Raw genomic sequence first — 23,601 nt, forward strand, 5'->3', positions numbered from 1 at the left:
CTTGAAGTTTCCTACAAAGGGTTATTTATCCCTTTAGAAGGACTAGTAGGCCCGAAAGACAATTAAAATCTCATTCTTCTATTACAACTTAACAATTTAAAAGCTCCCAAGTTTTTAATGCGACAGTGCCACAGGACCAAGCCATAGCAACATAACGTCAGAGACCCATTTAGCTAGAGATCAGGAAGTTCAGGTAGCCACGTGCTGTAACCATAACACACACCATGCAAACGGCTGTGTTTGACGGGAGCAAACCGCACAGCCCGTGCAGATGGCTCAGTGCCATCTCAAGAGTGGCAAAAATCACAGCTTCCGCTTCTGGAAATTACTTCTGTCTGCACGTGGGTTTTGGCCTTTCCCGGACCCCCACAAAGGACTGGATTGCCTCAGGCAGCCTGAGGCAGCTGAGAGGAGGCTCCAGCCGCCTTCCCAGGCCTGTTCCTGCTCTGCCCTGGAAAATCCCACCCGCGTGCAACCCCCATCCCCACACACGAGGCACCAGTGGGGAAATGACCGTCCCCACGCCCCCGGGGCCACCCCTACTTGAGCCGTTCGCCCTTGGGGCACCCAAAGGGCTCCCCCAAGCCCCACCCTTAAGCCAGGCCCCAGCCGGGGGGGGGTGGGCCAAAACCTCCTCCCCCAGACCCCCAACAGGGCACAACCCCCAGCCGCCCCACGGCCCCTCCCGGGCAGGACTGGAGGGCACCTACCCGCTCCCCCTTATATACCCTCCGCGCCCCGCCATCGCCACCAACAGCAGCCAATCAGGGGCAGGGGGTGCGACGCCCCCCTCCCCTAACGAGGCCAATGGGAGAAAGGGGCGCGAGGCCGCCGGCCAATCAGGCGGTGGAGGTGCCCCCCCACCCCCCCCGCATACACACACACACACACACACACACACACGCCGCCGCCGCCGTTCCCCAGTGCCAATAACGACCGTGTCCCCCCTCCCCCCCCCCCGCCCCGAGACAGCGTGAGGCGCCATCAGCCCCCCGCGCTGGCGCCCAACGGTCACTCAGCCCCAACCACTGCAGAAATGGGGGAGGGGGGGGGAAGGAGACAGGCGCGGGCTGCCGGCGAGAGGGTGCGCTGCGAGGGCAGAGGCGAGGGAACGGCGCCGCAGCCGCCGGGAGGGGAGGCGACCTAACGACGGGGCAAGGGGAACGAGCGGCCCACCATAACGGGGAGCGGGGCTGAAACGCCCGCCACCCTGGGGGCAGCAAGATGGCTCCAGCACCACCACCCCCCCCGCGCCACTGAGGTGCCGGGGTCCGGACTGTACCATCCGGGCGGGGGGGGGACAAGGGTGGGGGCAGCCCCTTTTCCCTGTGTCCGGGGCGGGTGGGGGATCCCGACTAGGGCAGGGAAGGGGGGGAAGAACGGACTATACCTCTCCCACAGGGGTGGAAGGGGAATGACTGCGCCCTGCTCCCCCCCCCCCCCCACTCGCAGGAGCGAACGGTTTATCCCGGCCCCAGCACTAAGGAGCCGCCAGCTCCGGGCGCCATCTTGGGTGCGACTAAAACAACAAGTCCAAAACCCCTGGCGGGTCCCCGCGGTGCCCCCGGATCGGGCTTCCCTCCCGGACCGTCCCATCGCGTTACCTGAGGGGGTCCCGTGCGGGTGCCGCGTCCAGGCCGCCGCCGCCGGCCCCGCTGCGGCCCCAAACCCCCCCACCTGTCCTCACCTCACAATGGTAGCTGCAGAGCGGGAGGGGGGGGCGGCCGCCCGGACCTCATTACCATAATCTGCCTGGCAACAGTCCGCGGCGCCGCACGCTGATTGGCTAGAACGCCTCTGCCCGCGAAGATGGGGCGCAAAATTCCGCCAGAAAAGACTTGGAGGCGACCAGGTCAGGCGGCTGGGGGAGCAAAGGGGCCCCCCAATCCACGGGAAGGGGGGGGGAACCCCTTACCGGGGTCTTCACTCCCCCCCACCGCCGCATGCCTGGGGCCAATCAGAGCGCCGCTCTCATCCTCTCTGCCCTCCGCAGAGGGCCTTCGGGCCAATCGGAGCGCGCCTCTTATCGCGGCGCTCCGCCCCCCCCCGTTTGGTGGGGGGCGGTGTGTGTGTAGAGGGGGGGAAGGGAGCAGCGCCCCCTGCTGGGAGGGGCGGCGGGGGGAGGCGGCGCGGCGCGGCGCCCCCTGGCGGCGGGGAGGGCCGGGGGCAGCCGCGGCGCGGGCCGCCCTCGCCCTCGTTAGGCCGCTCCCTGCTCTCCCGCCAACCGTCGCAGAGCAACGGTTGGACGCTGTACGAGAAAGAGCAGCTCGGCTGGTCCGCGTCCTGGTTTCGCTCGCAGGCCGTTAGCTGAAGCAACAGCCGCGAGGGGCCGTCGAGGGCGACCTCGGCCCGCGAGTGGACGCGCCCCGACGCGCTCTCCTTCCTGCGCGGGGGCACCCGGGCTCACTCCGGAAAGGTCCCTGCCGGCCCCGCCGCACTGCCTGAGCCCTAAACTCCGGCTCGGGGACGGGTAACGGCTACTACTGGTTGGGGAGTCAACTGATGTGTCATTCCGGTGGGGTTTCCACTGCCCCTTGGTTGCTGTTTTCCTTAAAGAGGGATTTGTATTGGGGGGGCCACAGGAAAGCACCGCTTTTCTGGTTCCTTATTTGTGATTAGCGTACGCTCAGAAAGCTCTTCCACCTGACAGCCCAGGAGAGATTTCTTAAATAAGACCGTCTCTGCGTTCAGCACCTTTTAAGTTTACTCCAAATTGCTTTGTGAGCGGCACGTGCACACGTAACTAAACACGGTTGCACTGAAGCGCAGGCAGCGTCCAACCCTGCAAGGGGCTGTTGGAGCCGATTGACCCAGAAACCAATAATGGAAGAAGGGTAAATTTTGGTTGAAGATGCGGGCAAATTACTGCTTCTAAAGAACTGGTTCTGCTAAAACTCTACCCTAGGAAAATAGCAAGAGGGTCTGATGCTGGTGCAATTACGCATACGTCTCCAATAGGTATGTCTTTTTAAAGCCTGTTATAACACTTTAAATTAAAAGGCGTAGGTGTATGCCAAAATCATCCCCTGTTGTACTGACAGCGTCCCTCCCATGAGTAATCAAGATAAAAATCAGACATGCGAATTGTCTAACTTGTGCCTGGTAACTTAACCTTAAATTATTATGAAAGACAGTTTTTGAACCTGAAGAGAGCAGAAATAGTTAAGCAATTAGGAGAAGTCAGTTTTGTTGCTCTACTCCTCTGTGCAGTCCTCTCCTTTTCGCTCATGGAAGGAGGTACGGAAGCAGTTTCTTCCCCTATCCTATAGGAACAGTTTCAGATTTCACCGCACCGTGCCAAAATATTTGGATAGCAAATAGCACAAGGAAAAACACAAGACCAAAACTGCTTTATTCCCCCATGTCTCAACAGCCATTCCTGCCAGTTAAAAAGAAGTATTTTCAAAATGTATTTTCATTTGGGATTGGAGATGTTCTCCCTAGTGTTTTGAAGACTCGCAACATTGTAACACTGACTTGGATACAAACATCCAATTGTGTCATGTCTTTATGCAAACATGTCATTTTCCAAGCCCGTAGAAAAAGCCATGCAGGATCCAGGACTAGCCTTTTCCTTCCTGGTACATTGGTCACCTTCTCAAAGTTACTTTGCCAATATTTTCTTTTTCCCTCCTTTCTCCCCTTAGCCTGGAAAGACCCGTTTGGTGTAGATGGGGAGAGGCTCTAACAAGCTGCCAGGTGTAGAAAAACACATGCTACTCTGACTCATCATCTGCAGGATCTGGAATCTGATGTAATGCCCAGTGCTTTTCCCACACTGAGTGCGCTGTTCCTGATGCTCCAACATAGGCTTTGTTTTTCCAACAGTCTGGCGTTGTCAGAGACGACGAGAGGGGGAGGTCTTCATGTTCAATTAATTTGTTTTCTGATCTTTGTAGATAGTCAGAATAAGTGACATAAATAATTTCCCGTTCGCCTGTCTTGTCTGGAACAATGTTGTAACCCTCAGCTGGATCCTCCTTTTTCTCCTTATCTCCTGGGTCTTCAGATCTGTATCTTCATCACTGCATCACCTGGTTCGCTTGCTGCTGTTTCAGCACCGCCTCTGCTGCTTTTGCCTATTTTGTCCTCCCTGTGGCAGCTGCACGGCAGTTTTCTCTGGACTGCAGCACCTTCTCCCACGCTGACACGCGCGTGCCGACATCCTCCCAGCGAGAGCTGCTCTCTCCTTTCCAACTCCAGCTGGGAAAGGCTGCTGTAGTCGCGTCCTCCCCCTTTTCCATTTGCCCACAAATATCTTTTTGACCTGACTTAGTAGCTTGAACTTCTTCATCCATTCCTTTTGCCTCATGAGAGACCTGCCACAACATGTCTGCCTTTAAAATAATAATTTTCTTTAAAAGCACAGAAAGCTCAAAACCTCCTATCATCTGGATCTGTTTTCCCCAAAGCTGCTCACTAACCCTCCGTCTCATCCCAACACTCCTAGAAAGCCTTTGTTCTTCTGTGTGTACCTCTTTGTTTCTGGGTTTGCTGCAATTATTTGATTTTTTTTCTTTCCTTTTTTTTTTCCCCCTCTCTTAGTGACATTGTCTGATTCTGAGAAGACACCGATTAAAACATGCCGGAGAACAATGCTCAAATGCTGTAAACTCATTTGAGCCATGTAAGCAGGCTGTGCCCGAGGAGCCCTGCTGACCTCACCGGGCTACATCTGTGCATGACAAGTAGGTACTTTCATCAAGATTTCCAAATTGCACCGAACTGGATTGAGCATTACAGCGCCCATCTTTTAACTTCCCTTCCGCAAGTCAGTGGCTGTCTAATATAGAACAGCAATCTCGGAGATGGAAAAACTTCAGCTCTCCTGATGCTTCTGCTGGAACCTTTTAAATTATAATGCAACTGAAATGTGATTACTTTATATCTCACACAGAGAATACCAAGCAGGGCAAAGGTGGTGATATAAGTTTACTGATTTAGAGCAAGCCAGCATAAATTTAATTAAGGGGATTACTGCATCAAAAAACACACAGATTTAACAAAGCTTTTTTCCTATATTGGTTCTCAGAGCTTTTTTTCGCCTTCCTCTCTAAGCTAGTTTAGCTTCTTTTTAAACAAGCTGAATTAATCCCTTTACTCTGTTATCAAAAAGTTTCCTTAAAAATTTTTGGGTGTGTTTTAATAACATCTACCTGGTAATCACAGAATTAAAAATTATTTGACCTAACACTGAATGAAAACCATTTCATTAAAGAAAGCCTTTTCTAACTCTGATCTTCATTGTTGGCTGCCCTTTTGTTTGGTCTATACACAGACAACTGTTTTTCCCCAAAACTGAATTAAAAAAAATACAGGCAACAGCTAAAGGAATAAGTGAGGAAGTAATTTACATAATTCCATAATGGTCTTTATTGTGCATTTGGTAAATGGTGTATCAAGTCATAGGAAAGGCAGGATTGTCTGTTCACCTTGAAAACATGTTTGGCACACCAGGCTGTGGTTCAGGAACTGGCCAGGAGCCCCCCCATAGAGCATACTTTGCCCCTTGCATGCCAGGATCTCCCTGGTCCATTACAGTGGCATTTATTAAGGCTGCGGCTTCTGAGGGTAGCTTTGGAATCTCTTTGGGCTCAGAGAAAGGTTTTAAAAAATAGATAAAAAAAACACAGCGTTTCACTAGTTTTGATGAAAACCACCTTGGTTTGCAGGCTGCTTGGGGGCAAGGACCACGTTTTTGTAGTTTCTATGCACCGCTCCTGCTGTAGAGCCCTGTCCTGTAAGCAGGACAGCACAGCTCTGTTGTGGCACCAGTGAAGGCCCCAGCTCACAGGCCAGGGCAAGTGCAGCAACATCAGTGCAGCAGAGTTTTTGGTACTTCAGGACTTCTCAATTATTGGAGCATTTGCCAGGAATCTGCAGTGGACAGATGTAGTTCAACTTCAAATCCAGGTCAGCTACCCCCTCCCCTCCACACCTCATCTGGAATTACTCTTTATTTAGTACATGCATATCTGTTCCCTGGGAAACATGCTATACCATGAAGTAATTAGCCCTGCAACACTCAAAAGTATCTGAGACTGTTGGCCAATTGCTTGCTGAAGTTTGGGTGTTGCAGCTATTCATTCCTGGCTATGCAGAAGCACTGTCAGTAGTAGGAGATACTTCAGTATCAACTGCAATGTAAACACCGCGGCTATTTTTGTTTCTCTCCACTAAGCAGACTAGGATGCCTCAGAACCCTGATAATGATGTTTTTTCATATTTCTGAGCTTGTTAGAAAGTTGAATGAACAGAAATAGAAACATTAAATATTTTCTATTAAAATTAATAGTATATCTAGGCATCATAATGAAATATTTGGATTAAAGGATCATCACTACCCCATCCTCAAATCTGAGGAAGGACCTCATTCCTTCTGGTAGTTCCCAAGGAAAAAAAAAAAAAAGAGAAATGACAGTGAGATCATGTAGCATCAGTCTCACCCAACATCTTTTGGGAAAGAATGAGTCTTTGGTAGTTTTCTCTACTTACTGATACATTTAGTAAAGAAGCTAATTCAAAAAAGCCTTCTTAATGATAGCTTCTGCTGGATATTTAAACAGCAGACATTATCTTTCTAGCAATCACATTTGATGGCCAAAATTAGCCTACGTGCTAACTACAGCCTCTGCCTGGCTTGCCTGTAAACCAGCAAAGTGCAATTCCCTGTACCTGGCAAGGCCTCCTGTATTATTTTTAATGCAAGTCAAGATTAAAAATATAATCCTGTAGAGCAGTAGGGTTTCCCCTTTCCTAGGCAGGGAAAAATGGAAAAAAGAAATCAGAACCTTCCCTAGGATATAGGAGTTGGAGGAAGGAAGGAAAAGGGGAGGAGGGGACACAATCATCTCAGCTAATATATTCTCTGATCACAGGCATCCCATCCTGTAACTTGAGCAGATGTTCTCTTAACAGTCAGTGAGATTTTTACTCTTGCAGCCTTGACTGGGAGACTCTGGAAAATCACTGTCTGGGGATTAGCAAGCCAAAATTTACTCAAGGCCCATTCCTACTTATTCATTCTTATGCCAGCATTTTTCTGTAGCTTAAGTAGTTTTTTTTTTTCCCTTCCCCTCCTCCTTGGTCTTTCCCCAGTGTTTATTCTCCTGATATATTTATAGACAGCAGCCATATCCTCTCCTGGACTCTGTTTTGTTAGAGGAAGCAAGCTACATTCAGTCTTCTCTTGTACAATATGCTCCCAGTCTCCAGCTTGCCTTACTGGCTGCCAAACTGTATTAATGCAACAGGGCATCAGAAAAGAAGCTTTCATTTTATATGGCACATTTTTCTGAAGTGATTTTAGAAAGCTCTATTGATTTCTGAGGAAGGAAAGGAGAAGACTAGCTGCCCCCCCCCCCCCCCACCCCAGTAGCTCTCTTCCCAAGTGAAGGGTATAGTGGGATTGCCTATGAGAAGGTGCTTGGCCACCCTGCTGCTCAGGATAGCTGCAGCAAAGCAGGTATCCAAACAACAGCCTAGGGTACAGCAGTGTTTAGTACCAGTGCTGCCTCTTACACCTGCACAGCCTGGTACATCACAGCTGCTCAAAAAGATTCAGCAGCACATGCACTAAGGTAGAGCAAGGACTAGTTATTCCTTAAGGGACAAGGAGCCAGAGAGGACAACCACAGCAACCAGAAGCCCAGTCCACAATACCTGAGCAAGATGAACACCTCAAGGTGGGATCTAGATCTAGCCAAGAGTCCAGCTCATCAAGGAAGATCAGGATAACATGCAGTTCTGAGGCTAGACTCCTAATGAACAGGTCATACAGCTCAGCATAGAGATAGCTGTAGCTAAACTAGAGACCAATAGTTCTCTGCAGCAGCTCAGACAGAGACAAGCAGCCTGGGGCAGAGCTTAAATGGGGCTCTGGGGGGGGGGGGGGGGGGGGCCATGGGTGGGGTTGGCTGGGCAGATGCCCCAGGTGAGACTGGTCAGGGCCATCAGGCCACCCTATTATTGCAGTCAGGTCCCTAGCACTGTGGTATGTTGCTGCTTGAGTATTGCAGGTAAGCTCTTCTTTTTATTGCAATCTTGGTTTAAATAATGGCTCTTGTAGTAATTTTTTGGTTTTTTTGTCAGTGTTGTTAATATTGTCTAAATGTTACAAAATTACAGATGCAATTCAGAAAAGTAGCCTAGGTTACTAGAGGAGAGTATATGTTATGTTCTATTTGAGTGCTTCCCCCCCAGTTTTCTAGTTATAAAGGTTAGAAAGCTAGCCTTAAGAAAAGGAAAGCAGTGGTGTCTTCCCTATGCACCTAACTTTAAGAGCTATCAATAAGAGTGAAAATATTAAATCTTGTGCTGTGCAATATTATTATTTTTTTCTTTTTCTTGGTGCTTGAGACCATGGTGTCCTGTGTGATTAACTGACCCTGCAGTGAGTGCTGTGCAAGCAGCAGCATGGGGCTGCATTGATTTAGATGTCATTTTGGATTATGCTCAAAACACTCTTGCTGAGCTGTTCTTTGCAGCTGGATATGTTCTTTGAGGGGATAGTTATCTCGGTAGAAGAGTTATCTTTATTTTAATGACTGATTAGTGTAAAGAAAGAGGTGTTCTGAAGCTAAACTGAGTCTGAAAGGTAAGTGTATTTTACCTCTGGTATAGATAGATATCCAAATGCCTTTGAAAGCAAGTGTCTTAGAAGAACAGTGTGTAGTAAATGGAGTGAACGTATAACAAGTGCCAAGATCTGTGAGTGAGTTTAATGCTGCAAACTGCAGCATTGTCTCCAAAACTGATGACAAAAAAAAAAAAAAAAAAAAAAAAAAAAAAGTCCTTTGAGACAGCCCTTAAGACTAAAGCTTCTGCCTCTGCCCTGATATAGATGGCTATGGATGAAAAAACCCTGCTGCCAGCCAGCCAGCCAGAGGAAACATGAGAATTACCTGCATAGACAAAAAAATGAAGAGCTTCTTGGAGCCAGGAATTCTGGCAGATCCTTGATCATGCTTTAGACAAATGATGTTGAGTAAAAGATCTGAGTATTGTACTTTTAACAAAATAATGTTTGACTTTATTTCCCTAGTATCCTGAGTGTAGTGAGCAGAATATAAACTGGATGGTTATTTTTACTTAGTCTGCCTTTCTCTTTTTCTTTTCCTGTTAGTTTTTATTGCAGGAAATGTACTTCTCATTGTCAAAGCTCCTGTGATATCACTCAGGTGCATCCAAATGAGATGTAAGCTAAGCATGCCCAGAGACCTGGCCAGCCCTGGGCTGGATCCAAAATGAGGGTGTCTTCTTCCAAGAAGCATACTTATATGGTAAGAAGAGCACTTGTGCTTGCAAATGTAGCTATGATGAGACTACCATTTCTCTGTAATTACAGAATTGTTCAACTGTTGCTTTGAACTTCTGTAACCTCAGTCTGTGTAGAGTGGAAAAAACCTGGGGTTCTGCTAGCTTGAGCAAGAGGCCGCAGTTCAATAAAATACTTGTTGCAGTTCTAGCTGAGAGTCCATGTATCTCCTACAGCATGTTAGGTTTGCTCTAATTTTGCAGGGTTTCTTCTGGAAATTTGTATCAAGCTCTCAACTCAAAGTGGAGCTGGTATTTTGCAGTGCTCCAAAAATCCATTTGTTTGGAAAGACTGCCTTTAAAGCTGATAAACTAGAGTAGGAGCACAGGTAGAGCTGCGAGTTTTATCAGAGGGTTCCAGTATTTGACCCTCAGTCCTCAAAATGCTATAAACTCTTTTTTTCTCAGTGAATTTGTGCTGAATATCATAATGCCACAGTAATAAGAAAGCTTTTTTCTTAAAGCAAACTTGGAGTCATTTTAATCAGTGGACTTGCCAGCTGTAGACCTATCCAATCAGTTTTAACATTGAAATGTCTTTCCCCTGCCATGGCAAGATAGTCTTAAAAGTTTTCTTAGGTGTGGGGTTATTTAGGAAGGTGAAGGAGGGGAACATACCTGAGATTAGGTCATTTTATACTTCTCAGACCAGTCTGATAAGGCTGAATTCATCTCCCTAGCGAGTTCTGTTTCAGCCAAGGATCTCCTGTTAAGTTGAATGAGCCACTTCATGTCCCTGCACTCCTCCTGAAATGCCAAAGGCTGTAATGAAATGTCTCCTTCTGTACTAGTCTGTGTAATGAATTCCAGAGCCTGACTCTTCTTCACCCTCAGCTTACTAATTCCCCTGCACAGCTGCAGGCAACCTCCTTAGGGTATTTGTTTTTGTTTTCTTCTTTCTACCCTGGTACCTGAAAACTCCCTGCTCTGCTCTAAAACCATAGAAAGTTGCAGCTCCAGGTTCAAACAGCTTTTAGCCTGAGACTCTGGCTCTTGTGTTTACAGCCTGTCGTGTAGGTACAGATGACTGCCAATGGTTGCCTTAGCAGAACAAGATGAAACTCTTCTGGCCTTGTACCTGGAGCTGTGTCTCCCTGAGTCTGAAGTCCCTTCTGTTGGCTCAAGTGCTTGATGTGGTTGCCAGCTCTGAATTCACTGAGTAAGGGCTCTGTGGGTTTTGCTTTTGTTTTGTTTTTCTTCCATGTACTTTTGATAGATGGTCAGTGACCTGAGGAGCCAAGTGTGCTGGAGGCTGCTGGGAGAGCTTGTTTTACTGACCTGGATCAGAATGCACCAGCACGGCGGGGACACTTGTTTCTCCAGGGCTGAGTTGAGTCAGGGCTTTTCACACTAACTTTGGCTCTGTGGAAACCGTAATAACAGGCAAGCTGTTCTGCCTTGTACTGACCTGGGCTGCAGCTCTTGTCCTGTGACTCAAACGTGTTGGCTGAACTTAAATCTTGACTCCACTGTGCTTAACCTTCTGTACTTATTGACTAAAAAGGGGGAAACAGTGCACACCATAGGCAAACTCCTGATCTAGGTAAGCAGTGATATTACTGATTCTAAAGGAGTAGCGTTTTTTTGACTGCATGGGCAGTACATAAGGAGAAAACTTATCCCTCTGTGTTCAGACACCTCTTCTGGTAACTGCCAGAGAGCATACTTGGCTAGTGATAATCACAAAATGGTACTTGCACATGACCCTGGAGGGTCTTGGACTAGCTGTGTTATCTTTATCGTTCCAATTTACCAAATGCCTATGTGGCATTAATGCCTCTGACTAGGAGGAGGCAGAGGGGCAATCGACTGCTGTGGTCAGTGTGTGGGTACCCCTCAAAGGCAAGGTTGTGTTAGCAGTCTATAATCCCATCCTCTTCCTCGAGGACTGAAGTTAACGGGGAACTTCCAACGAATGTATAAAGGAAATGCTTCTAATTCAGGCTTTTTAGAGCATGCTCTTGATACTTTGGCCTAGGGCAGGACTCCTGCTATAGTTGATACAGTGGAAGTGGAAAGCCAGTAAAACTAATGAAATGACTTTGTGCTAGCTGTGCATTGAAATCAATGTAGTAACATTGTGACAGATCATGAACCCTTTTCTTGCTTCCTGTGTAGGAATTACTTAAAGCCCATTTACTTTTTTATAGTATCAGATTGGGTCTTTTTACTTGATTTCAAGGCAAACTTGAAATTGAAAAAAAAAATCACAAACTTTGCTACTTTGCGTGTTTTAACTCACTCACTTTCTGTTTTCTGTTTTTCAGTGTTTTTGGACTTAAAACAGTATTCCTTTAATTTCACTTACTGACTTTTCTAGTCTTTCATCAATGTTTTTGAACAGCTGACATCTTTATTTATTAATAAATACAAAATAAAAATGAATGGAAGAGTCCTCTGTTGTACAGAGTGTGGGGTTCCTTGATAAAATCCTTGATCATGAATCATGCAACTGTTGAAAAGCTATTGGCAAACACTGGAGTCACAGGAGAAAAAACTTGCCATGTGTTGTTTTTCCCTTCCCTGTTTCAAGAAACATTTTTACAGTGGAAGAACCTTGAAAGAACAGAACTCATGTAGCCATAAACTCATTTCATTCTTGTTTTCTTTTAGTTTTTTCTTTAATGGATTCTTTTTTGATTCTTTCCTGGTGAAAGCCACATGCTGTTTTCATTCACAATGGAGTAATAGTCCTTTTGTTTGTGATATCACAGTATTATATCACAGTCCTTATTGTGACTTCTCAAGTTTAACTTACTGAAATATGTTCTTTGTTGGTTGTTCGGAGGCTTTCTAGACTTTGGGTTTGATTAAAGCCTCTAGCAATAAAGAGAACAGCCTGGACAGCTTTTATGATATGCAATTAGCAGAAGAACGTGGAAACAAATGGAAGGCAGAAAAACAAGTTTGAATATTTGACATATTCTGTCTCTTTATGTAGAGAGGGCTCTGTTCCTGTTTCACACTACTGTGTGCACTTTTCCAGCCCAGCTCTTGCTTTGTACTTGCTCTGTAAAGCAGGCGGCACATGCTGATACCAAACTCAAACCTGTGGTTCTGCAACTTGGTAGTTGTGTTAGGTTCTTGTAGGCATGGACTAGGAACTTCACTCTTTCCTTTTAAATAATGTGGTCTGTGGGTTTCCTATTGTGGTGACACGATTCCCTCCTTTGGCATAAGGTTTATTAAAACGGGGGGGGGGGGGGGGGTGTTTGGTGACTATGTTCACAGAAATGAATTCTTTTAAAGGGTTATGTAAGGGTGTATTCTCCAGCAGAGAGCAAATGCAAGGAATCCATTTGAGTTATTTAGGGCCTGATCATGCAAGGAGAACGGCACTTTGTATTTTCAGTGCAGGGTACAGCACTTTGCCTACCCACGTCTGGGCAAGACTTGTGTTTGGGTGTGCATGCATGTATATGCTTTTAAGCATAAATTGATCTAAGTATGTAATGGTACATCTTTTTCCTTAAAAGTAAACTGGTGAACGAGGAAGAATGAGGTAGAATATATTGCTTTTGAAATCAGCCAGTAAGTATTGGCTTCATCTTTCTTAGATGCTGCCTTTGGGTAGCTTTTTAGGCTTTTTCAATTGATAGCTGAATGACAGACCTGTTTGCCAGCTTATAGCTTCCTGATTTTAAGCAAGTTTGGAAAAATAGCAAGTATAGAAAAGATCTCATTAGATTTTTAATGGAAGAGATTGCTGTAATATTTGATATATTCAAATGTGCTGATATGTTTTACAAAGTAGAAGATGTGGTCAATTTTGCCCTTGCTTTATTCTGCTGAGATTGCACCAGGCTGCTTGTTGAAGAAAAACTTAGCCAAAAGCAGTTTTGAGGGAAGTTATTAAAATGTAGATAAAAGATGATGCCTGGCTGACCAGAGGACTCTGTATTCATGTAGCAAATGTTACATTACTCATACTGCAATGCTTTCTGAAGTATATTTTTGTATCATCGTTTTCCATTTTAAATTCAGTTGTTAAGTCCCCAAAGGGAATTAGCTATGAACCATTTGCATTTTAAAGGAAAAACTCAAACGTTGATGGAGTGCTCTGCTTGAGGCTTCCTTTATGTAATTTAGCCAGAGAGCTGCGTGTTGGTAGAGGTTGTAGAGTCAACCAAATGACCAAGACAAGTCGGGAAACCTTAGGCTCAGAGGCAGCCTTGTAATTAGCTTTATAAAACACAGGATATGCTGGTAGCTGTGTGACACCATGCTGCAAATTGGTGCTTTTGTGAAGCAGAACGTGTTCCTGGGGGGGAGAACCTTCCACCTTCGGTGAACCGGGGCAGCTAGATCACAGGGCTGCTCCCTCTTCAGGTGTATGAAGAAAAGCCATAGTAAGAAGCTGTGGAATAAAGATGGCAACTTAATTCAGCCCGTCTGAAGGCTGATGCAGCAACAGCAGGGAAGCTGCAGGAGAAGCAACAGAGGTTTTGCTGAAACTTGGCTAGTGATAATCAGCTCTTGAGGGCTGACTCATCTTCTGAGTAACCGTGATTCAGGAAAGCCAAGTGGGCTCTTCTCTCCCTCAGGCCACAGGTTTGCAGGTGGAAGCTGTAGGCGGCCCACTCCTTCCCTTGGAGATGCTGGGATTTGTCTTGTAGTCGAATGTCACTGTTGCTTTCAGCTGTGCCTTGATGTATATCTTTAGTCAACTAAAGCAGGCTTCAAACACTTATTTCTTTATTTCTTATTGCCAGGAGAATCTGTTTTCTGACTTTGTTTCTGCCTTAGGAGTCTGAAGACTGCTGAAGTACAAGTACTTATTTTCTGGTCCTCTAAAGAATTACACCTATGAAAGTTTATAAAAATTGCAGTGCAGAACATGGAGCCACTCTTAACTTAAAAAATAATAATGCTGGAGTACTGTCTGGGGCATTGGAAAAATACATCCAGCCCCAGTTGTGGAATGAGGTCTGCTAATAGGAATTCTAAGACCTGAGAGTTCCAAAATCCCACCGCTTCCCTGGTAACTTGCAGTTGCGGACTAGACTGCTAATTAGCACAAGATCCTTGACTCCTTCCCTAGAAGCAGTCTGGTGACTGGAACTGGAAACCCAAGCTCGTAGGTCCTGTTCTGCACTGTGTTACCTCGTGCACAACTCCCTTGTCTCCAGGGTCTTCATTTCAAGAAATATTTCTATTTCTGTGCTGACATATGAGGAATGAATGGGCAGTTAAAAGCTGTGAGGCTTCTAGTGATTATAACAGGAAACGTATCCTGGTATTTCTTTAAACAGAAGGATACCAACTGCAGGCACCTATGCTGATATCCAGTGCAAGTGAATAAGGAGGGCTTCTTGTGGAGTTACCTTGCTTTTAAGTGTAGCAGGAAAACAAGTGCCTAGAAGTATCACGCAGCTGACATAAAAGAACAGTTCCTGGTAATAAGTGAGAGCTCTGCAGTCTGAGGCATGAGGCATCTGTTAGTGTGTGTGTGTTTTTTCCTTCAAATTCCTTGTTGTCTGTCCGTGTCATACATTACTACTTAACACACCCCATTGCTTGCACACTGAGTAACTGCTCAAACAAGTGGTGGGGGAAATAAGAGGCAAGTTTGGAGCGTCATAAAACAGCTTGTTAGCACAGGTTAGTCTGTGCTGCCTGATGTAATCTGCACTGAATCAGATCTGATTGTGGAGGGAGGGGTGGAATTTCTTTGTTGAATTGCCCTTATCTTCAAAGCTGCTGCAAATGATTCTACATATATTCAGCAGGACAACTCCTGAGGTTTTTATGTTCTGTGGTGTTCATTGCAGTGTCATTTGTTAAGACGATTTGGTGTTTAATCCACCAATGAATAGGGAATGAAAAATTCGGACATGAATCAGAGCTCTTCCTTTGCTTGCTAGTAATACAAGCCTTTTATTTTCAATTTTGTGTTTCCTTTGGTGTGCAGGACAAAAATAAAGAGGATAAGTTGGATTTTTTTTCTAAAGCAACTTTCTGGCCTCAATGCTTAATCCTTCTGTTATGTGTGGTACTATTAAACAACCTACTGTAATATTCTACAGGAATTTGTGGGACAAATTCAGATCTACTATAAAAAATGCAATAATTCTCTTCTCTGAAATTGCAGATAATAACAGTTGAATTTGGTCTTTCATCTGAAAGATCTCTACAAAATGAGCAACCTTTCACACCAGTGAAATGAGTCTGAGTAAAACTGGCAAGCAAACATGGGGAGAGCAAAGAAATGTTGTCCAAGGACAACAGGCATCCCAGCTTTGTAATGAGCCAATGTCTGCAAAATATGCTTGGCTGTTTTTTAAAATTATTTTTCTTTAAGCTTCATGTGATCTTTACAACAAACTGTGTACTGCTCAATTTAAGCTGAAATGGGTTCTTTGGCCTTTGTGTGAACAACTGATCTCACTGTTTTCAGAGGCTAAATGACATTTCCATCTTCACAGGCAAACTGGAAGAGAGGAGTGTCACAAGAAACCTTTGGGTAGGCATGATGGTCCAAAAAGGTGAAAGTTAACTAGTTTTCTGCCATGCTGTGCATCCTCTCTTCCTTCCCTAGTGTCATTTCCTGACTATGCCATGCTTCCTGAGACCCTGAGTTTTGAGTTCTGGGTGTTGGGTTAAGCGCTTGTTACAGCTTTGGGGAAAAAACGCATCAGGCCTTATTCTGTCTGGAGATCCTGCTGGTGCCTAAAGTCAAGGATCTGTCTGGAGACTGAAAAGAGTATTGTAACACCAAATTTGTACGTGTTGAAAATTGGTGGTTAGCTAAAAAGGTGGCTGGAGTCCCTGCTTTTGCTTTTGGTATCCTAACTATCTGAGCACAGGTTCATTGCTCAGTTGACACACATGGGTGAGATGCCTTTCTTGTCTGGATAGTGAATCCTGCAGATATGCAGATATGTTCCAGGCAGGATGACTTGCATCTTTCAGTTGCCTCTTTTGTCTTGGGCAATCTTCTTCAAACTAGTGAATCATTCAGTTAAGTTCCCCCTGATCATTGCCTTTGTCCTTAATCTAGATAAGGTGAAGAAACTGTAGACTTGCTGTACTTTCTGGATGTTAAGAGGCCCATGCAGAGGATTGAAGGAGCAGCAGCTTGCTTGTACTTGCTCTTGTACTAGGCTTAAGCACCCTTGGTAGATGTACTCCTCATTTTCAAATGCATTGCTAACTTCTGTGTGCTGATATGCTTCAGCCAGCAAAATAGCATTCTAAATCCAAAAGAGATGACTTCAGTCTGCCCTTGTGAGAGAGGTTAAGGTTACTTTCTTAACTTGTTCTATGGTGTAGGCCAGCATCTTGCTGTTAGTGGTTAAGTTAACACAGGTTACTGCTTAAATTCTTCAGGGGAAAAAAAATCTTAAAATATCCTCATGAAGTTACTATGTGAAAGCTCATGGCATTGCTTTAGGCACAGAACAGCAGCAGGGAAATGGCCTCAAAGAGTTAAAGATTCTTGAGAGAGTGTAGGGTAGACTTCCTGCCTTCCCTGTCAGGCCCTTAAATACACCTTTGAGTAGAAACAGAAAGGCTTGTTACTATCCACAAATACAGTTGTCCACTACCACTTACTATATTGCTTCCTTTTCACATGCTCCTGTGCTGGTTTTCCTCATGTCTGCAATTACTTTCACTGTTGTTCTTGAGGTACAGCTGCACTTGCAATACATCTGTTCGTATTTCCCCTCTCCCCTCTCACTCTTCCAACTTCACTGCATTCCAATGGAAGTCAACTCTTCTTTTTTTTAAACTCCTGACTGCACTGTGTTATCTTCTGAGGCTTAAGAAGCCTCTTGCCTTTTCTGTTGCCCCTGTTTCTATGGAACATCTTCATCCTCTGTGTATACCTTACATTTTTAACCCCTTCAGTGAAGCTTCCTTCACTGATTTCACTGCTGATGAACTGTCTGCACCTTGACTGCTGTGATTTTTCTTTTCCTTGTTGTTGGGTTATAAAACCGTTCCATAGACTTCCATGACAAAATTTTGCTGCCATGTGTAGAAGTCCAGTTCCAATATAGGTTGGTAACTTCCTGATATTTTTTTCCCCAAAGGCAATTATGTAGCTGGATGCTGGATCGAGTTTTAGTTGACTACTAAAGGTTTTGCTTTGCTTTATGCCTCCTAAGACTTCTGGCTGTGCTTACCCTAAGCACAACATGGCTCTTGATGAATTGTGGCAGCTGACTATTTCATTCTGGCAAGTAGGTTAGTATTTTTGTCTGGAAGCACTGTTTAGTATGTTTTTGCTGAATCATGCCTGAAGTCCAAGAGTTTCCTTTTCCACTTGGCTTTTACCACAGCATGTGTTGTAGTCTTGTCTTCAGTCAGTTTGCATTCTACCTCTGCAGCTTCTAAATTGCATGTGTCTCATTTAAAGCTAGTCTGAGTGGTATGATCCATCATTTAAGAGCTGTGTAAGATTACTGTTCATAGGCCAGTTTTATCACTTCATTTGTGGAGTTTGAGAGAATGGTGAGAATATTCAAGGACTTCCTTGCTGTGAACTTATCCTCCAGGTACTGCCTGGATCTCAGTGTTTGCAGAAGTTGCTACTCTTGGTGACTACTGGTACCAGACAGATTCTGTTCACGGACTTTTGCTCACACTCTCTATCCAAAGTTTAAGGTTGCCCTTTGGGGATGCCATCAGATATGCTCTTTCTACTTAACAGTTGTAGTCTTTCCAGTGATAGCAGATAGAGGTTCATTTGAAACATTACTCGGAGAATAAAAGCTCTGGAGGAGTTCTCTCCAGTCCCTCTGAAGCTGAGGATGAGATTCTTGGTGCTTCTCTAGCATGGGTGAGTTGGGGCAGAAACACTGGAGACCCTAGAACCAAGCCTAGAAAATAGGGTTCTGGGAAGAAACTGAAAGCTGCCACATACGTAGAGTTAACAACAGGAAAGAATGTTTGGGGGAAAGCTGCAGCTTTGCAGCAGTTCAAAGTGGTACTGTTGTCACAGGCAACAGAAAACAAGCAGTTCTAATCTGGAATTTATCTACAGAGAAAATGGAGCCATGACCACTGAGTGCATCAGGGTAGCTTAATCTGCTGCTACTGTGCTGACTACTTGTCAGCTGCAAGGGGCCACTACTAAAGCCTTTCAGGATCCCTGCTGGTTTCAGCAATTCCAACTGCTAGATTCCCATTTGCATTTTGCTGTGTAAACATGCTGTTAGGCAGCCCTGGGTGACCATTGGCATTAAGATGGAGATAGCTCTTGAAACAGCTGACTATTGAGCCAGATGATGTTCCAGGAGGCTGCTGGCTTGGGTCTGGTCTGTTTATTTGCTTCATTGTGCAACCCATTCCAGGCCTATAGAAAGCTGCAGATGTTTGCAGCTATTGGACTGAAAGAGTATAAAGACTCTAGACAAGGTCAAGTATGGCTAGTTATGTGCACTTCTGCAGACCCTCTCACATGAGGGTTTTACTGCCTTCCTATGCCTTACTGAGTTAGACAATAAACACTGTCTCCCCATTACTGCTAAGCAAAATGAGATGGCCTGAGAGTGACTTTTGGGGGTTGCACAGCTTGGTGAAAAGTGATTCTGCAGAAGTTGGAGTACCGCTGGGCTTTAGAAGCTTATTTTCAGCCATCACTGCAGGCTGACACAACTATCTTGCACTCCTGTTCCATGGAAATTCTATAATAGCTGGTGGATTATGGCAGCAACAAATCTATTGTAGTTTTTTCCTTTCACTGCCATATGCTCTATGGTGCTGGTGCTACAATTAGCAATTTAGAGGTCTGTACTCCCTGTCTCTGTCTTGCTTTTTTTTTTTCCCCTATGGTCACATGAATTTGGTTGCCTCTGGAGCTCTTGGTGACCACTGGGTAAAGAAAGGCATGCTGGTTTATTTTATTTATTTTTTCTGGGGATGATGTGGGGGAGTCTGATCTTTTTATAAAGAGGCATCCAATTTTTTTTTTAATGACTTCAAATTTGAAATCAAACAAAAGGGTTTTTAGGTAGTAAACTGAGAGCACTAATGGTCTTGGTTTTAAACTAGAATATGCTGTGTTCTAGTTCTATGCTAAGACTTCAGCTCTCAGACCTTGCTGTTCCTGTAGCGTATATCCCTAAGAGAAGGCTATGTTACTGGAGGTGAGAACTGAAGCTAAGGTCATGCTTTATGCTTATCTGTGAGACTCTCAAACTTCACCAAACTGAAATTTCTCCTCAGAAAAATGAGGATAACCCTAATGTTGTATTCAAGCCCATCTCAGGGAAAATATTCCAAAGTGAATCAAGTATCTGTTTGGTATGTCTGTCTGTGTGCATGCTGCTGCCCTTGTGTTAATAGCTACTCCTACCATACAGAATTACAGGTGATACAATAGACTGACTGGTCATGGGCTACATTTAGCCTAGCCCAGTTTGACTGGAGGCCTGACCTAGCAGTAGTGCCATGTGTGGCCATGGAAACTGAGGCTCTCATGAAGGCCCTCATTTTGTGTGCCTCTGTAGTTGAGATGTTTTGTGACTTGATTTCAAGAGGTAGTTGGCAACCTGCAGCTAATTACTTCAGTTTCTGCTGTGCCCTGAAAACCTCAGGTATTTGCATAACCTGAATTTCAACAAGCCCTTCACTGACACTGTTTTTGTTTTTTCTCACAGCCTTTTTGTAATGTGCAAAATGCACTGCTTCCCAGAGGAGCTGTGAACATTAATACACTTAATATTTACATAGTGCTTTGAGTATCAATTAACTCGGTACTTTAAAATACCTTCAAATGAAAGGTTCTATCCAAGGACTTATAAACAGCTTGTACTTTTTGGCCTGAAGAGAGAATTTTTTAAAGGCAGAAGCTTAACTCAGAATATGCTCACTATTTACTTGTATATTCATATTGCTCAATAAAATATTTACAATAAAATGTATTAGTTTTTCAAAAACTCATTGATTCAATTTTCCAACTGAATTTGGCCAAGTTGAAAAGAAAATTACATATGCCAGAGGACTGCAGTAAAAGAGATTTAAAGGCTTTCAAATACTATGAAAAGAGAGACTATAATAAGTGACTAGTGGACCAGTCAGCAGTTTTAATTAAAACTGGGCTGCTTATTGATCTATAGTACAAATTTACCCTTGTCTCCAACACTCTAGCACTATTCTCTTCAACAATTTCAGAATATAGCACTTGGAATAGACACTAAAAGCATGGAAGCTAGAGCATAAATGTTCTATGGCTATGTGACATTCTGTACAAAAATCTTTTTTTCCACCCTATGTAAGCACTGTAACTTCATGCAGAAAATGAAATATGTAGATATACATACTACTTTCATGACACAGTTTTGATGGGTTTGATGACCCCTATTCTTAACAAAAAAAAGGTAGTTAAGGTAGTGATTGATATTGTATTTTTAGAGGTGTTTCATGTGAAAGCCTAGAGGAAGGGGGGAAATGTTACGTCACTGACACCAGTGGGAGCTTTAGCTATTCAAAGGGGGTGGGTTTTGTCCTTATTTCGGTTCTGATACCGGTAGGTTATTGTTTTGTCAGCGTAAAAGAAGGGGGTGAAACTCTAGGGCCTTTCCCCACCACACACACACACACCAAAAAAAACACTGCCCCCGGGGACCTTCTCTCTAGCTCGGTCCCCGCCGCCATTTCCCAGCAGGCAGCACGGCCCTCGCCCCCCCCACCCCCCCGTAGGCGGAGCAGCCTCCCGCCAGGAGCAAGCGGATTGGCTGGTGCCGGGAAGTGGGCGTGGCTCCCTGCCCAGCCGCCTTTACTCACGGAGGGGCGGGGGCGGGCTTCCTCGCTGGCGCCGCGATTGGCCTCTACCCGGCGGTCCGTGGGGCCGTCCCTCCGTCGGGGCCTGGGATTGGCCGCGCGGCGGGGCGCTGGGCGGGGCTTGGCGAGGCGGCTCCCGGCGCCGCGCCGAGGGGGGCGCTGAGGCCGCAGTAGCGCTTGGGCGGCGGCGGATGGCGGCGGCGATGGGCTCGGCGCTGCGCTTCCCGCTGCTGCTGCTCCTCCTGGCGCTCGCCGTCCCGGCGGCCACGCTCGCCGGCTACATCGAGGTAGGGCCGGGCCTGCGGGGCTTGGGGCAGCCGGGCGCCGCGGCGGCGGCGGCCGTTGCGGGCGGCCGTTGCGCTGCCCCTCAGCCTGCCCGCGCGCGCGCGGCTCGTGCCGCCTCAGCCCGCGCTCCGCGGCGCGGCCCGGCCCGGCCCGGCCCGGCCGGCAGCGCGGGCGGCGGTGACCTTGTTCGCCGCGGGCCCGGGGCGCCTCGGCGGCGGGCGGGGGGGAGCCGGGCCGGGCATCGTGTGGCGGCTGCAGGTGCAGGCGGCGGCGAAGCTGGGGCTCTCTCGCCATCTTCCCGGGCTGCGCCGCCAGGAGCGAGCTTTCGTTTGGATGAGTTAGCAGAGGGGGGCTCGCGTTATCGCCCGCAGGCAGCCTTTCGCTGGCGTTGCCCTGCTGGTTATGAAGGCAGTAAGATATGTGGCGTGGGCGAGGGGTTTTTACTCGCCGCAAAGAGCTGATGGCGATCGGGAGTGCAACCAGCACCTGCAAAACCGTTTTCGGGGTCCGTTTCACCTTGTTTTCGGTAAAGCCCTCCAACTCGCTACCGCCGGCTGCTTATCTGGTCAAAGATTGCAGGATTAACCGCCTCATTTCTCCAAGATACCTGGTTTTCCTGAGAACTGACCTCTGCATTCTTGGCACCATAGCAAGAGCCATGAGCTTCAGATTGGTCTAGAAGCTCAGAAGAATAGCAGAGAGTAATACCGCAGAGGAAAAAACCTTGGTTAAATTAATCCATTTGGTTGTTCTCTGCTTGATAGATCCTGAATAAATCTATAATTTTAAACTATTACATTATCTTTCACAGTAAAGCTTTAGCCAAGTGTAAAAGATGTGCATTTAATATAGAAATAGCTTAACTGTCACAATTCATATCAATACGAGAAAGAAATGGTGGTGGGGAGGTTGCTGCTTTATCCAACTTTGTCTAATCTGGCTAGGTATGTAGTGAGGTGGACAGGAAAATCCTGGCAATTTAAAACTTTTTGCTGTAACCTATTTCTTAGGGTGAACCAACAAAACCAAGAGCCAAGTACATGCTGGGCTTCAGACGTTGCAGATAAATAGAGTTTAATAATCTGAATCTTGTTTGGAGATGCAAAACTACAACATCTGTCTTGTGTGGATGGGAGTTTTAGATTTGGGCAAAGATCAGACTTGTGGCTACTTGTGAATGGTTTGATTTGACAGTTTACAGTAGAATTTAACAAGCGTGGTTCAGCAGAATAGCTGCCTCAGCATGATAAAAAAAATCTGAAGCCCTAAACTGTCCGTAATTACTAAATGACAATAAATGTGGTTCTTTAATATTTCTAATAGATGTTCTGTGAAATTAGGCTAGTCTGCAACTTCTCTGCCTGCTTATTCAGCTGCCATTAAGGAATGGTATTCCACCTACTTTGTGCCAGTCTTTCAATTAAATTGCTATAAATTAATGGAACGTGACAATAAATGTTTCTGGAAAACTTGTCCCGAGGTTATTTTGTGAGAAAGATGACTTAAGACTTGGTAAGGCTGTTCTGAGAGATTCTAGCTAATGCCGAGATCGGGTTACTTAGTGGTGGAGGATCTTCCTGGCTGCGTTAATCTAATCTCTTGCACCTGTTTAGAAACTCTTCCAGCTGTAGGTCACTTCCTCTGTCATATCCGAGACAAATTCAACTGCAATTCACATCCCTCCTGGAAGCTGGTGCTGCTTATGCACTTATGTTATAAAATGCCAGCTTCTTTCTTGAAAAACGAATCTAGCTGTAACTTTTCTCTAAAACCACCATGTGTCTGTCAGAGGAAGCAGAGCTTAGGATTCATCAGTTACAGGATTAGTAAAGATTTCAGCATGGGGAACGCACCAGTGTCACCTCTCAGCGCCCCGGGAGGGGTTACAGCTCCTGAACGCTGGGGGGGGGGGGGGGTGTTGATCTATTTGAGAAAGATGAATTTGGGACAACTGAAACAGTTTCTGCCTGTCTGCCCTGTTTGCATTCTCTTCCAGGCTGTGGGTCCACTGCTAACCCTCTACGGTCTAATCTATGTTAACACAAGCCGGTACCGGTTTGGTGTTATGTTAGTGCATCAGACTGTAATAAGTGGCTGTTTGGAGCCACCGCTCAGGCTGTTCAGCCATTTCTGCAGCAAAATTTATGTCCTCTGAAGGCGTGACAGCCACCTTAGCCTGCTGACGCACATTTATGATTTGTAACATTTAAATTTTTATTTTTGCTGCATCCTCTCTACCATTGTCTTGTCTGTGAGGAGCCGCAGTCTTTA

At 45.8% G+C, this 23,601-nt stretch overlaps 2 protein-coding genes across 9 annotated transcripts in view; one reads left to right on the forward strand and one right to left on the reverse strand.

Annotated features, from left to right (window-relative positions):
* Window positions 1–1,719, reverse strand: part of PRDM10 (PR/SET domain 10) — a 45,327-nt gene extending 43,608 nt beyond the window's left edge. For 4 of the 5 annotated variants that reach the window (XM_062594544.1, XM_062594543.1, XM_062594545.1 and 1 more), the window contains exon 1: window positions 1,605–1,719. The gene's annotated coding sequence lies outside the window, so the exon portion shown is untranslated. The remainder of the gene's footprint in view (window positions 1–1,604) is intronic. The other variant, XM_062594542.1, reaches the window with a different exon arrangement.
* Window positions 1,720–21,202: 19,483 nt separating this feature from the next.
* APLP2 (amyloid beta precursor like protein 2) overlaps window positions 21,203–23,601 on the forward strand; it is a 50,166-nt gene continuing 47,767 nt past the window's right edge. For all 4 annotated transcript variants that reach the window (XM_062594383.1, XM_062594384.1, XM_062594385.1 and 1 more), the window contains exon 1: window positions 21,203–21,332. In XM_062594383.1, the coding sequence (XP_062450367.1) occupies window positions 21,237–21,332 (96 nt within the window). In that variant the 5' untranslated portion in view covers window positions 21,203–21,236. The remainder of the gene's footprint in view (window positions 21,333–23,601) is intronic.

Source organism: Rhea pennata, chromosome 24 (assembly GCF_028389875.1).
Source record: "Rhea pennata isolate bPtePen1 chromosome 24, bPtePen1.pri, whole genome shotgun sequence".
In the NCBI taxonomy this organism is placed as follows: domain Eukaryota; kingdom Metazoa; phylum Chordata; class Aves; order Rheiformes; family Rheidae; genus Rhea; species Rhea pennata.